This window comes from Papaver somniferum, chromosome 4 (genome assembly GCF_003573695.1).
Source record: "Papaver somniferum cultivar HN1 chromosome 4, ASM357369v1, whole genome shotgun sequence".
NCBI lineage: Eukaryota > Viridiplantae > Streptophyta > Magnoliopsida > Ranunculales > Papaveraceae > Papaver > Papaver somniferum.
This window is the reverse complement of record NC_039361.1, coordinates 126230103-126246231: the sequence shown is the minus strand read 5'-3', so window position 1 is coordinate 126246231 and position 16129 is coordinate 126230103. Positions and strand designations below refer to the sequence as shown.

General features: G+C 38.4%; 1 protein-coding gene across 1 annotated transcript; it reads right to left on the bottom strand.

The window, feature by feature from the left end:
* Positions 1 to 849: 849 nt before the first annotated feature.
* LOC113273103 lies at positions 850 to 3676 on the bottom strand. Its single transcript, XM_026522871.1, has 5 exons — positions 3465 to 3676; positions 2570 to 3254; positions 1446 to 2219; positions 1069 to 1269; positions 850 to 981 (listed from the first exon to the last, which is right to left on the bottom strand). The coding sequence occupies exons 1-5, from the start codon at positions 3674 to 3676 to the stop codon at positions 850 to 852; spliced, it is 2004 nt and encodes a 667-aa protein (XP_026378656.1).
* Between the last annotated feature and the right edge of the window lie 12453 nt (positions 3677 to 16129).

Genomic DNA, 16129 nt, shown 5'->3' with positions numbered 1-16129 from the left:
CATTGAAAATTTCTGATAATCTTCTCACAAGTTTTTATGACAGATGAAGGACATTTGTATACTGCCATATTGTATATTGGAATGCTACAAAGGACTGACTTTATGAGCACAAGCCTTTCTTGAAAAGACAGCATCCTCCCCTTCCAAGTTGCTAGTTTGCCTTGCAACATTTAAATCATTGACCACACTGTTGATGTTTTGACTCTTCCAGCTGATAGTAATACTCCTAAATATTTGTCAGGGAAAACACGACTCTCTATCCACATAATATTTTGAATCATTTTTTTTCTTGCCTCATCTGTACCATCAATGAAAAGTTTACTCTTATTCTTGTTAATAATCTGCCCAGAGCACTTTTGATATTTATTCAATAATTGCAGCAAATTTTGAAGACATTTTTTTTCCTCCATTGCAAAACATAAAAACATCATCTGCATAAAACATATGTGTTGGCCCTATTCCTCCTCTTATTACCATTGGAGTAATTTTACCTTCCTTCACCATTTGAGTAATATTCTTGCTTAAAACTTCTTCCATCAACACAAATAAGATGGGAGAAAGTGGATCTCCTTGCCTTAACCCCATGCTCACTGAAAAGAAGCCACATGGCCCTCCATTTATCAATAATGATATTCTTGATGATTTGAAAATTTTATGCAACCAATCACACCAGCTTGCAGAAAAACCATATTTTTGAAGTACTTGGAAAAGAAATTCCCAGCTGACAGAATCGTATTCTTGTGATATATCAAGTTTAATACCAACATTACCTCCTATCCTTTTTTTCTTCATTTCATTCACCATTTCAGATGCAAGGAGAACTTGTTCTTGAATATTTCTACCTCTTATCTAAGCAACTTGTTGAGGAGACACAAACTTTTCCATCAGATTGCTCATTCTTACTGTTAAGACCTTTATGATAATCTTGAAACTTACATTACTCATTTTTATGGGCCTAAAATGGTTTGGAGCTTTTGCACCCTGCACTTTTGGAAGAAGAATAAGAAAGCTAGAATTAAGACCTTTTGGAATGAACTGCTTGTGCCAACAATATTGTATTGCTTTTACCAAATCTTCATTAATGATCTGCCAGCATGCTCTATAAAAGCAACCAAAAAATCCATCTGGCCCTGGAGAACTATCTGGATCAATATTAAATACAATATCCTTTATCTCCTCAGTACTAGGAATAACATCCAACATTTGTTGATCTTCTTCTGTCACTTTTTTTGGAATTGCTTTTAGTAGTGAATCTGCTATTTCCACCTCCTTAAATTGAATTTCTTCTCAAAATGACTGACTAGAATTTCTGCTATCCTCTATTGATCTGAAATGACATTCCCATTTTCATCTTCTAATTCACTTATACAGTTTTGTGCTTGCTTAATCTTGATAGTTTTATGAAAGAAATTTGTATTAGAAGCTCATTCTTTAATCCATTTTACCCTAGCTTTCTGCCTCATCAATGTACTCTTATGAACCTCCTTAGTATTAAACTCATTTTGCGCATCAACCAACTTTTTCAATTTTTCTTCATCCAAAGGATTTTTATCTGAATCTTCCATTGCCTTTTGAACATTTACTTCAGCAGTTGTAATCTGCATATTTACATCTCCAAAAACTTCCCAATTCCAAACTTTAAGAATGTTTTTTAATCTTTTTAATTTTGATTGAAACACAAAAGATGGATCACCCACAATATCTTCAGACCAACTTTTTTGAACCATTTCCATAAAATTATGATGTGAAATCCACATTTTTTGAAACTTGAAAGGAAAATTCCTTGGCTTTGGAATGTTTGTACTACCACCTAAAATAGGTGCATGATCATAATAAATTCTTAGGCCCACCTTAAAACTCCAGTCTTCATTATCCTGCAGCCATAATTGATTAAACATTGCTTTATCCAAAACACATAAGATTCTTTTGCTACCATATTGACAATTTGACCAAGAGAATTGTTGACCATTTTTGGGAGCCTGAATTAAATCACAAACATCTATGCACTTATTGAATTCTAACATTGATCTTCTATTAGGAGCTCTTCCACCAAATTTTTCTTCCACATAAGTAATTGCATTGAAATCCCCTAGAATTAACCATGGTTTTTTCAACTCACTGATCAACTCCATTTCTGACCATAAAATTCTCCTTTGAATTAAACCCACATGAGCATGAACTCCAGATATTAAAGAATCACCTACACTTACAGTGATCATCTGATTGGACATTGATACAACTGTTGGTGTTGGTAAAGTATTATTCCAAAATAACTATATATTTCCTTTTTCTCCTGAAACTGAGTTATGAATCACCATACTTTGCATACCTGGTAGATTCAGTTTATTGCAAAAAGAAGAAGTACAAAAAAAAATTGGTTCCACCACCCAAACTAGTGAAGGATTGAATTGATTTACTAAAGACCAAAGTTTATCTTGAGCCCTAGGTCTTTTAAGGCCCCTTAGGTTCCAATATAGAACCTTCATTGTTTAGATTGGAGGCCTATAGTGCCTCCTTTTCCTTGATTCCTTCTAAAATTGTATTTCACATTATTTTGTTGAGTATTTACCTTAGGCTCTATATTCTTCTTCTCTGGTAGAGCTGGTGCTGCAGGTTTTTGAATAACTTTTGTCCAAGAAGTAGTAGGAACTCTTTCCTCAGAGACAGATCCATTCTTGTCATTAATATACTTCAATACACTCTTCTCCAGAGAATTGTCTTCAACTAATTGTAAAAATTTTGTTGGACTTAACATATCAATCATACTTGTCCCCCCTTCATCTATATTTTGTAAAGTTTCAAATCTTCCTGAATTAATTGGTACATTAACTGTTAAACTTTGAACTTGAGCTTCTGGAATATTGATTTGTGTCACTGGAGTTTCAAATATATCAAATAGTTCCATATTTTTTACTGATGGTCCACCCACATTTGATTTTGGAGTATTCACTACTTTTGGTGTTGATGTACTGCCCTCATTTTTATTTCCAATTTTCTTACCTTCTTCAGCTTCCTGAGCTAAATTCCTCATTACCCTGCATTCTGGCTGAGTATGTCCAATTATTTTGCAGTGTGGACAAAATTTTGGAAGAATAGTTAGAAGAACACTTTGCATAAACCCTCCATATTTGGTCTTAATCCATAATTTATGAGGAATTTTGTTTGCAAAATCAATTTCCATCAAAACTCTTGCATATAGGCCATTCTCACAGTTCAGAGTCACTTCATCAACCTTCACAGGAGTTCCAATTACTCTGCTAATTGTAAAAGAGTTTTTTCATCCCAGTATTCCAGACTAAGACCAAGATAATGAACCCAAACCATAGCTCTCGATGTTCTTTAATTTTCTGGCCTAAAATTAGGCATCCAATTCCTAACCCTTAAAATTTGATCTGAAATCTCCCATGTTCTAGATTTAATGTGCATTTTATCTTCTTCACTATCCAATTTATATAGTGAAAAACCCCTTTCCCTGAGGAATCATCTTACATTGACCCTTTAATTTCCATTGATTCTTCAAATTCAAAATAGCAGCAACAAATTTCAACCTCAAAAAATCTAGTTGACCAATTAATGAAAATTTCCATACATCATATCTATCTTCAGATACATTAATAAGATCGATCGATGGACTTTCTTCAACATGAAGAACAAGATCTACCTGAGGAACCTCCATCTTCAACCTCAAAATTCTTCAAGTAATTAAACAAAAATTCAAATAAACTAATAAAAACTAACTAACCTCATCTTAAAAAACCACCAATCATCAGTTGTAATGTAATAAGATCACCTGAAATAAAGATCAGTTACCCTAGAAACGAGAATCGAGAAGAAAAATTTCCGCCGAGTTGACCTTCCTGGTATTTTATGTTGAACTTGTTATGTGGAACTTATTAAACTGTTACTTTTAATGGTTGTAATCCAAAACCTTTTTAGACCGTACACATGTTGAAGGAAGTGATTACTGGTTCCCTTGTTATGAACGGATTACTATGTAACTCCAGGTTACATAGACTTTTGGAATCAACAATTTGATCGCTTATATGACTTCGCGACGGCTGTTCAGCCTTTGGTGAAAGATCCTCCCTCTGCTGAGATGATTTCTACTTGACCAAAATTGAAGTATCTCTTCGGCGATAAGCGAAAGACATCTCCAGGGTGTTCACAAGTATGTATCCTTATTATAATCTTCATAAGGACATGGTAATTGTATTTTGATCATTTCATCAATTTTTCGCAGGACGGTCGTATCGTGAGACCTCGAATCGATGTAGACTTCTCGGAAACGGAAGCAATTACTCACGGCGGGAAAGGAAGGAGCAAAAATTATAAGATGTTGCCTAACACCATAAAGTCCCCAGTGGTTTCTTTGGTGAATTGTCAATATTTCTTTCAACATGGATTATTCTCATCAGTGTAATTAGGATCACAAAACCAATGTTTGTTACTCCATTACATAACTTTAACCCTTCAAGTATCGATGGCCTTCAATTCTCTGGGCAAACAATTTCTGAATCGAATGTTGAAGAAGAAGTTGATGTAAGTATCTCTTCGCACATTTAATCACTTTGTGAATAAAATTCTAATTGTTATGAATGCATCCAGGAACATGTTTCCATGGAAGTGGAGAGTGCTGGTGATGCTCGTTCATCTTCGGAGGACTGTGATGAAGAGAATTCCCAAAATTCAAGACCGAATGAAAGCAATGCTCCTGATGCTGATACGGGCAATTCTGGTTCTTTGAATGCTTCAGAGACCACCCAAGTAAGTATTTCTCTTGTATTTTATTCTAGAAGCATAAAATTTTTGATTTGTGAATGAATGAATGAAAATCCATGTGAATATACGAAAAGTTTTCGGAAATACGTCACTGAAAAATCCAGAATTCAGCCTTTTAGTAAAAATGCTGTAGAATCTTCGTCCGATGTCGGATTTTTATGATATACCCCAGTTTTCTTATGACCATAAAATTTCAAAGCTTTAGCAAAGAATATTTTTAGGTTTTGAGCATGTTTAGACGTTGAAATCGACGAAACAGTAAACTTCCAGGAGACTTCCAGAAATTTTCAATTGTCATGTAGTCCAATGTTTTGACTACATCTCTTTACTAGTTTATCCAATTGCTATGAAATTTTGATATGTTGTAGATAACATCCGTACAAAGATAATGGTATATAATCCAACCTTAGATTCTTCACGAATTGCTCCCAGTTTGTCATCTTATGCAGAGCAGTGTAAAATCTCTTCAGATGAGCTTGTTGTAAAACGTGTTTTTATGACTTTCACACTATTTGCTCATGTCTTGCATGTATAATAAAGAACTTAAATAGTATTAGTTCACTTACATGATATATTTTATGATTTCCCTTAGTTTCATACTTGGATAGCTCTAATCTCATGTAATCTTCGCATCAGGTGCCAAATGCCGAAGTTGAGAATGAAGGAACCAATGATGATGACTCGAGAAACCCTGGGGTTATTTATAAAGATATGACCATCTCTGCACTTCAAGTCCATGAGAGAATTGTTGCTTAAATTGTTAAAGAGTCTGAGACTTCAATTGTTGTTGCTTCAGTGATGGAAGAAACCGAACCACGAGTAGAAGAGACTGAAGAAACGGTTGCCGTGACTATAGAAGTTGCTCCGATAATTGAAAATCGTATAGTGGTGCATGAATATCCAAGTGCAGGAGTTGATCTTGATACTCCATTTGGCGCATCTCTCCCATATCACGAACTAATTGGCGGATTCAACGTTCCTATTGGATATGCAGGCTTGTACGAGAAGATATGGAGGAAGTTTGGTCACATCATCCTTGACAGAGACCCTAAGTATGCTTATTCTTTAACAATGCAAGTAGGTGTTATCTTGCATGTTATAAATGAATATATGCACCAGAGCTAGAAATACTGTTACTCCAGATGTACTCTTTGATTGGGAGTTCAACTTGGAGAATTCTGATAGACTTGGCTTCAACGTGAAGTGGCTTCGTAAGAAGATAAATGCTATCAAAAACTCATGCGAGAATAACATACCCTTTCCCAATGATGCTGTGATGGAGAAGGAAGATAAGATTGCTAGATTGACTGAAGTGCTGGAGATGGAGAAGACGGCTTTACAAGTCTTGAAAGATGCAGAGGAGGAAAAATCTTATTTTGCTGATTTTCTTTGATTTCCTTTCCATGATATCTTGAACTTCCGAACTTCTGAGATATGTGAGGTTTTATTTTTGGTTTTGATTATTGATTGGTTTTGGGTAAGTAGATGATTGAGGATTTTCTTTTGGATTTGATAGAGATTTTCTTTAAGTAAACTGAACTTTGATAGATTGATGAATTCAAATTACTGAATGCAAGTATTGCAAATATTTTGGAGGAAATTGAAATACAGTGAAAGAAAATCCTAAATACCAAATTCAGATATTTTGGGCGTTCATGCCTTGAACCCCAATACCTCAAATATCCAATATCTTAGGCGTCAAATGTCTTGAGCCATGTTTTGTGTATTACTGCCATATCCGCCTTGCCATCCATGTTGACTAATCTGTAGTATCCACCAGCAACAGACTTAGAGATCATGAAAGGTCCTTCCCAATTAGATTTTCCTTATAGAATGAAAATTATGCTTAGTTACTTTGAGAACTAAATCTCCTTCCTGGAACTTGTTAGACTTGATTGTCCGCGCCCTGAATATCTTCTGTTGGTTCGGAATTCCTCGTGCAGTGGGATTCCATGTTGTCGAAGCCTTCCAATCTTGCGGTACATATGGACATTCGTGGAGGGGTGAATATCTAGGATACTTCTTGTCGTGTTCAACCATTATTTCAGCAATGACTGTATTAATGAGGTGCTCGACTCGGAGAGGTTCCGTGTCTAACCACTTGGTAAAATATTGCTGAGGTGAGGTTATCCATTCATAGCATTTTACAATAGCTAAGTTGTTGGGTGGAGTGAAGTCCTTGAACCCAAGCAACATATTTGAAAGGTGATAAAATGGATGCATGAGGAGGAATAAGACTTGCCTGAGTGCCGGACATTTTTATTAAAGCATGCGCATTTTCTTCAGGTCTTTGTGTCAGTTCCATCAAGGTTTTGACTTCCTTTAGATGCTCAAGCAATGGAGTATTCTCTACGAATCAGAACTTTCCTCAACAGATAAATGTGCAGTTGAAGGTGTTGGATTTACCTTTCTAGCATGAATCCACGAGGATCATATCATATCCTGGATCTTATTGGATTATGTAAAACTTGGTTTCTGTCCAGGTCGAGTTTACCTTCAGCTTGAGGGTAATGTATCCATAAGCATCTCTGGGCGTCCCTTCATGATCCATGATTGAAATTGGAGCATGAATATATTCTTTCCGAGTGATACTAGCAGATTTGAGAGTTTTCAGAGGGATAACATTGACAGCAGTGCCAACATCAATCAACGCTCGTTTGAACTCGTTTCCTTTGAGATGGACTGTGGCGAGAAGTCCCCAGTCATACATTTCCTCATCTGTTACTGAAGGCTCAGGGAGTGTCTCCTGAATCGGTAAACGCTTCCCTGACACGATGTGATTCAATGCAGCAAACATGTCTTTCCTTTGAGCCTTTGATAAGTACATCAATTCACATACATGCTCAATCAAGGATTGAACTGCTTCCTTGACGGGTGGTTCAGAGAGAGTGAAGGTTCTGATCGGGAGAGGGTCTCTGTGTACTCCTTCAGTCCCCAAGTTAAGCTCTTCTGGTTCGACCTTTTCTTTGAATATGCGTTTCAAAGTTCTGCAGTCACTTGTGGGATGATTGACAAACTTGTGAAAGAACCAGTAACGAGGATTTTCCATGGATTCTTCAGTTGGTTCTTTCTTGACATACGAAAACTTGATTGCACCGTCTTGAACTCATACATCTAGTAGTTCAATCACTTCTTCAATAGGAAACGGTAAATCAGGTGATTCTTGATTAGTTCATGTGTGTTCGATAGGAGCTTGTGCATTATCCTTCCTTTGTGCTTTCGAAGGAGATCGAGAAGTATGCTTGCTTTGTGGATCAGCTTTTCGTTTGCTTCCTTCTGCAACAATATTTGTGGAAGGTTGGAGGTTGTACTGTTTGTTCATTAAACGGCTGCTGCCTCGAGTTTCTCGTGGTTCTTCGGACTTTGTAGCTTTGGATCTTTCTAGTAAAGCAGGTGCGGTAGTTGCTGACCTCTTAGCCGCTTCATGGATTCCTGAGAAGGTCTGGAATCATATATTTTCCAGTAAAACTCTGTAGACCGGGATCATTCCATTGATGCACAAATCTACAAGCTTCTGCTCTGTGACATTTGGATCATGACAGTCGAGGGCTTGAACTCTGAACCTCGCATAATCATTAGGATGTTCATTTCTCCTTTGAAACATCCTTCCAAGATCAGAGAGGGTAATTTTTTCTGACACGAAGTGTTAGAGCATTGCTCGGTTGAACCCACCAAGCGTTGGTATGTCAAGTTTGGTTGTCATATTTTAGTGAATCAAAACTCATGTTAAGAGTCGCTTGATTATGTACTAGAGTCAACTTCGTATAGGTTAGCTTGAAAGTATTAGGATATGAGACATTACAAGTATTGCGAAGACTTGAAGATGTGAAGAAGAAAGGAGCTACAACGACAACAATCATCCTTCCACTTGAGGTAGTGATATTTGACTTGAACTGTTTCATTCCCGAACGTATCTTTCAAGTCGTGCATATTGAAAACATAACTGCGAAGCATATTTGAACTCTAGATGGACATAGTATTAAGGAATACAATACGAGGTTTATTGCTTAACCATTAAACTTTGTAGATATGACATCTCCATAATCATTTGAATGCTAGTGTGATTATGTATGGGTATGAGGTGAAAATTTCATCCTAGGGAACAATGTTTTACATGTGTTCTAAGGAAGTAAGTTCATAAACTTGTTTGTGAACCGAAAAGGAAATTGCCAGGTGTTATTGGTTTTGTTATGCATTGCATATCTTATGAACAACCAATATGTGTGATTGAGTATAACCTCTCACAACTTGTTTGTGTTCTTGGTAGATTTATTCACAAAGGCCTGACTTATGTATTGATATGACTTTTATTAGTGAAACCGATCTTAAGTAATCACCTGAGATGGTATGATCGGGTTTGTGTTATGTCTGACCAAATTTGGGAAATGGGAACCGATCCTAGTAAGAGGTGCAATACATCACAAAGGAGAACCGATCCTTGTATGAGGTGCAGCAAGGTTTATAGCAGAAAGGGGAACCGATCCTATGGACATGTGCAACACGTTTTTAGGCAAAGGGGAACCAATCCTATGGACATGTGAAACACATATAATTTAGATACCATATATATGTGGGGAACCGATCCTAGTACCTAGCCAACCGAAGTTTTGGAAAGCTAGTGTGACTATGCACAATATTCACATGGAAGTAGAACCGAAACTTGTTTTGGTAGAACCGTTAAACCTATGATTGTGATTGAATGTTTGTTTGATCAATCACATAGTTCTTGAAAGTCAGATGAACCAATTCTAAACTTGTTTGGAAGTGTGGAAAACCGATTTCAAGGTTGTAAGTGTGAAAGAGAACTTACAAAGTAAGGATGTCGACATACTTTGAACACGTGCTGTGAATGTTTATTTCTTTAATTGTTCAAAGTTATTCCTTAATAGCTAAAGGAAGAAAATCCCAGGATCGAAACATAAGTAAGTTAAGAATATTTTAATTAAGGTTATTAATTTCATTTTGTAGGTAAATATAAGAATTAGTAATGTTCATTTACTAATTAGATTTTCCGAGATATTTCAATCATTATTTTTGGACAGAACATTTCCAGGAATTATGGAAACCGAATTTGTGCTTTAATGAATATCTTAAGAATATTTTCGGTTTTGGAAATTCCTTAGTGTCCAAACTTCTTTGTCAATAAATAATTGTAATTTTCCTTTCTAGCAAACTAATCCTTCGTAACAACAGACTTCCTCTTTTGTTGTTGTTACTGATGTAGCCGCGTATTCGAAGAAGAGAGTAACCTAATTAGGCGAAATCTCTTACGGCCGCTCATAGTCTTCTTTGGGATTGAGAAGCTCTAGCGTGTACCATTGGTGGTAAACTAGATAATTGCGGTTTATCTTTTGTTTTCGATTGATTTGATTGACTAACGGTGGTTGAAATATGATTGAACCTAGTTTGTTTATGCTTGAGGATCTTCTCTTCTGATATAAGATTCACTCAAACTAGTTCAGAATTTCGACATGGATCTTTAGACTGTTGTTAGTTCTTGTATATGGTGGATTTTCGACAAAGGCTAAAATCGTAAAACCATAATTGTACATGCTTCTGATCTAGCAATCAGATGAGTATTGAGACACATGTCTCTCGTCGAAAGCATGAAAGCTCGTGCTGCAAAAATCTCTGGCTGAGAATCCTATCTCTCAGAGCACCTGTAGATGTGAAGTCTCTCAGCTGAGGAAACGACATATCTCATAAATACTGATCAATTTCAATAATTACTCCTATAAAGAATCGAAAGATTGGGCGGCTCCTAGACAGCTTGCCTGCTAGTATAAAGCAATAACGTCTTCAGGATGCAACAAGGTTTTCCCTGACTATATAAAAGAGATATGACGTTTTAACAAGCTCATATTTCTCAATTATCATATAATTAATGCTCCTAGACGGCATGCCTGCTAGTATAGAGCTATCAATTAATTATCTCTAATCGTTAACTGGATATTCAGCAATATTCTACGATTCTTCGTAATATTTCGTCACTTCAATTCGTGGTTCTTCCAAGCAGAATTCCACGGGTTAGTGATAAATATTCAATGTACGGGCATCTGAGCCGCTATCGAGTAAGCCCCGACCAAAATGGTGCAAGTGTACTCAACAATAATGCACAAACGAGCACCTAAATCCAGGAACGAGCATTCCAAAACACGAAGGAATGATGAACCTATGCAAAACAGGAAGAAAATAATAAACAATAAAATATTAATTGAGGCGCCAGGGGACTGGGCTCACCGGCCGGACGGTCGTGTCGTGGCCAGTCCCATGCCCAATTTTATATTTTTTCAGTTTTTATTATTTTCCTTGATCTCATGAAAATCTCTTCATTTGAGCAAATATCCTTCGTTTCATGAAAACTCCTTAAATTCATGAAATTTCCCTCAAGTCATGAAAAATAATATAAAATTAGGAAAACTCGTGGGACCGGGCCCTAGCCGGGCGGTCATGCCTTAGCCGGTCCCACATGCCCCTTATTTTATTATTATTATGTTTATGTTTCCCTCATCTCATGGAAACTCCTTGATTTCAACAAACTCCTTGGTTTTATAATATTTCCCTAAAATCATGAAAAATATTATAAAATTAGGGAAAGTTTCCTGGGACCGGGCTCCTTGGTCGGTCGGCCATGCCTTGGCCATTGTCGGTCCCACACTTCATGACTCCCTATTTTATTATTATTATTTCCATAATCTCATGGAAATTCCTTGACTTCATGAAATTCCTCAGTTTCATGGTATTTCCTTTCACATTAGGGAAAATACATAAAATCACATAAAATTGGAAAGGTGTTGCGGGACCGAGCTTGCTAGTTGGTCGGCCATGCCCTAGCCGTGGCTGGTCCCACACCTTGCAATCCCTATTTTATTAATTATATTTCATCATCTCATGAAGATTCTCCAGTTTCAGCAAGACCCTGAATCCTTCATATTTTCTCAAAATGTTGCTCAAACGCGCATCAGAAAATATCGAAACTCTCAGGACTGGGACACAGACATTATGGTGACACGGGCATGTCTCCTTGACCGACCAAGGCCGTCCCTGGCTTGAAAATAGCTGGTCCCACATGTTTTAATAATTTTGACCTAATTTGCTCAATTGCTCATATTAGGTCCAAACTCTTCTCAAACAACTGGAAGTTTGCTCAAACGACCATCAGCTGGTCCCACGACCACAAAGAGCTGGTCCCATGACCCCTTGGTCGGATCCTCATCTCTCTATAATCAGGTTTTACTACCTAACGCTCACACGAGCATTATTTCAATAAATGATTAAACCAGCATTTAATCATCCTTTCACCAACTGGTCTTCAGGAGACTTTGGTATTTTGCTCATTTGAGCATCTGGGCGTTACATGTTCGACTCGTCATCCCATGTAGCCGGTCCCTCCTTCACTCTGTGATTAATTTCGATAAATCATCAATTGATCAAAAATTAGGATTTCGAATCCAGAGCTCTGCGAAAACTTAATTATGAGCATATATTCAAATACTAATAATTTTATGTTGATCCCGTGATCAACACTTTTATTATTATGCTCGGCCTAGGTGCCAGTATCTTAGATTAATATTTTATTTTGGTCCTGACACCAACAATTCATCAAACGAGCAATATTTGCTCAGACTAAGGAATATTGGTTCAACTATCAATATTCAACAACAGAGTTTGCTCGTTTTAGGTTATCAACATTTATTCGACAATATACTTTTGTCTCAGCAGGCATGTTCAACTCATGAGTCTCAGAACATTTGCAATCACGTTCAACTCAATAATACAATGACTCATCGTCCCATAAAGTCAGCAACTGACTCCACAATCACGAGATGTCAATCGTGTCACATGGGGGATATTAACTAGGGTTTTGACGAGAATGTGAGCAAGTCGTGCAATCAGTTGGAGGAGGTAGCAAAGTAGTGGGTGGAAAATTAACCCAAGTCTCCACACGATGAGGAACTGATTTTGACACGATTTCCCACTTCCCCACTCTTTGACTTCAGCAACTGTCACACTTCACGGGATCAAGGTGTTTATAATTCCAGCAATATAAAAGGCCTCTGAATCATGATTGAGACAGACAAGAATCAACAAGTTCATACATACAATCTTTCGTCTACGCTAACTCATCGTCTGTGCAATCACTCTCAACTGAGTAAATTCAATCATTCAGAACTTTCTTACGCAGAATACACAACACACCTACAATCTCGATCACCATTGATCTCACACATTTTTCAGCTTCCCTCCTACAGATCGACCCATCCTCTCTTGTGACCGAATTGACTCTGGAACGACCATTGTCTTGGTTTAGGACGGAGTCATACAGATTGATCTCTCGAACTTAAAGCACTCCCTTCTTGCAATGCATCTGTGTGAGGTTAAACATTTCGCTCGGTTCAAGGAGTCTCCTCCGCACGGTCATCTCCTCAATTCCGTAAAAACCAGCAAATCGTTTTTCCCCATCTACAGATTGGCGACCACAGTGGGAGATCATTCTCTCGGTTGCAATCTCAGTCTTAGGTCTGGGTTAGTTACAGGTTCCAACACAAACGACGCTAGCACTAGCAACAATAACAATGAGGATATCCCGGAAACCATTCCGGCCTCTAACAGTGACGGTGGTGATGTTATTCCTCCTCACGCTAACATGGAAGGACATCCCCTGTTTGACCGACACCCTGAGGAAGTCAGGGGGAATCCACCACCTACCATGGCTGATCTCATCAAGGTGCAAGAGACTCTTGCAAAGAATCAAACTGACATGGATGCAACACAGAAGGAGCTATTCAATTATCTCAAGACTCTCACTGACAAGATGTCAGAGAAGACTCAAGAAAAAGGAAAAGAAAAGGAAACATCCTCAGATGCTGATCCAGAAGTAGTTCCAATTCATACAGTGGATGACAGCGAAGTCCGCAAAGCTGCAGACGATCCATCAGCGAAGGAATCATAAAATTTCATTACTCGGGAAGATTTGGAATGCCTCTTGGATAATCATGGAAAAGACAATACATCACATATCCATCGTCATCAGCCTTCATGCCCTGCTGCTATGCAAAGGATTCGTCTTCCAAAAGGTTATACCTATCCAACCTTCACTTTATATGACGGAACAGGCAATGCTCGGGAGCATGTTTCTCGGTTCCTTGAAGCCTTGGAAGAACATGAGCACAACCATGTTGTTCGCCTCAAAGAATTTTCAAAATCCTTGAAAGGCAGGGCATACACCTGGTACAACAACATCGCACCAGGAACTAACAACAATTGGTGACAAATGATTAACGCCTTCTACAAAAAGTACTTCTTTGTGTCAGAGCAAGTTACTCTCTCTGATCTTAGAAGAATGTTTCAGAGGAATAATAAACATCCCAATGACTACGTGAAAAGATTCAGAGTCCAGGCCCTGGACTGTCATGATTCAAACGCCACAGAGCAACAACTTGTAGACTTATGTATCAACGACATGATCCTGGTCTACGGAGATTTGTTAGAAAATCTTTGTTTCCACACCTTCTCAGAGATTCATGAAGCGACGAAGAGATCGGCAACTACTACACCCGCTTTACTGGAAAAAACAAAAGCTACAAAGGTTGAAGAACCGCGAGATGCTCGAGGTAGCCGACGTCTGATGAACAAGCAGTACAACCTCCAGCCTTCCACAAACGCTTTCGCAGAAGGGAGCAAACGGAAAGCCAAACCGCCACACAAGCATACCTCAGCTCCTTCAAAAGCAGAAAGGAAGGATAAGCAAGATGCACAAGCCCCTGACCAGCGCACAGTGGCTCCTGATCAAGACGCACCTGACTTTCCCCTTTCCATTGAAGAGGTGATCGAACTCCTAGATGCTTGGATTCAAGATGGTGCTATCAAGTTGGCATATGTTAAGAAAGAACCAACTGAATAAGACATGGAAAATCCTCATTACTGCCGCTTCCACAGGTTCGTCAATCATCCCACAAGTGACTTCAGAGTCTTAAAGCGCATATTCAGGGAAAAGGTTGAATCGGGAGAGCTTAACTTAGGGACTGAAGGAGTACCCAAAGACCCTTTCCCAGTCAGGACTTTCTCCATCTCTGAACAACCAGTCAAAGAAGCAATTCAGTCGTTGATCGAACATGTCTGCGAATTGCTCTATCTGTCGAAGGCGCAGAGGAGAGACATGTTCATGGCTCTGAACCACATAATGTCTGGGAAACGTCTATGGATTCCAGAAGTACATCCTGAACCTCCAGCCACTGACAAGGAAATGTATGACTGGGGAATTCTCACCACAGTGCATATTAAAGGAAATGAATTAAAGAGAGCATTTGTTGATGTTGGCACTGCCATCAACATCATTCCTTTGAAAACTCTCAGAGCCGCTGGCATTACTCGACAAGAAGCTACAATGCTCCCATGTTAATCAGAGATCGCGAAGGGACACTCAGAGATGCATACGGCCACATCACCCTCAAGGTCAGAGAAAATTCGATCTGCACCGATGCCAAGTTTTATATAATCCGGAAGATCCAGGATATGACATGATTCTTGGACGACCTTGGATTCATACCGGAAAAGTGAATCTAATGCCTTCGATTGAAGAAAGCTCCGACTTAGAAGAAATAGAAGATACTCCATCATTCGAGCATCTGGAGGAAGTGAAAGCCTTGATGGAATTAGCACAGAAACCTGGAGAAAGTGCACACTCTTTAATCAAAAGGTTCCTTACTCAGGCAAGTCTGGTTCCTCTTCATGCGCCTATACTACCAATGTTTAATTATGTTGCTCTGGTTCGAGGACTTCTTCCCACTAACAACTTAGCCGTCGCAAAGAGCTACGAGTGGATAGCTTCACCATGGAAATATTACACCAAATGGTTGAATACAGGGTTTCTTCGGATTTATTGCTGAAGACATGGCTAAGCATGACAGACAGCACGCTGGATACTCCCCTCTGTACGAGTGTCCATATGTGCCGAAATCTTGGAATCCCATCACACGAGAAATTCCGAATCAACAGAAGATATTCAAGGCGCGGACGACCAAGCCTAACAAATTCAAGGAAGGAGATTTAGTTCTTAAAGCGACTAAGCGTGATCTTTATTCTGCAAGGATCTCCAATTGAGAAGGACCTTTCATGGTTGCAAGATCCATAATTGGAGGCTACTACAAACTTATCAACACAGATGGCAGGACCATGCCGGTGATCCATGAGAATTTTCTTAAGGAATTTGACACCTGAAATTGTTAGGAATTTGAGGTACTGGGCGTTTGAGCATTCATGACGTCTGGGATTTGGCATTTAGGATTTTCTTTCATTGTATTTCAATTTCTCCAAAACGTTTGCAATACTTGCATTCAGTATTTGAATT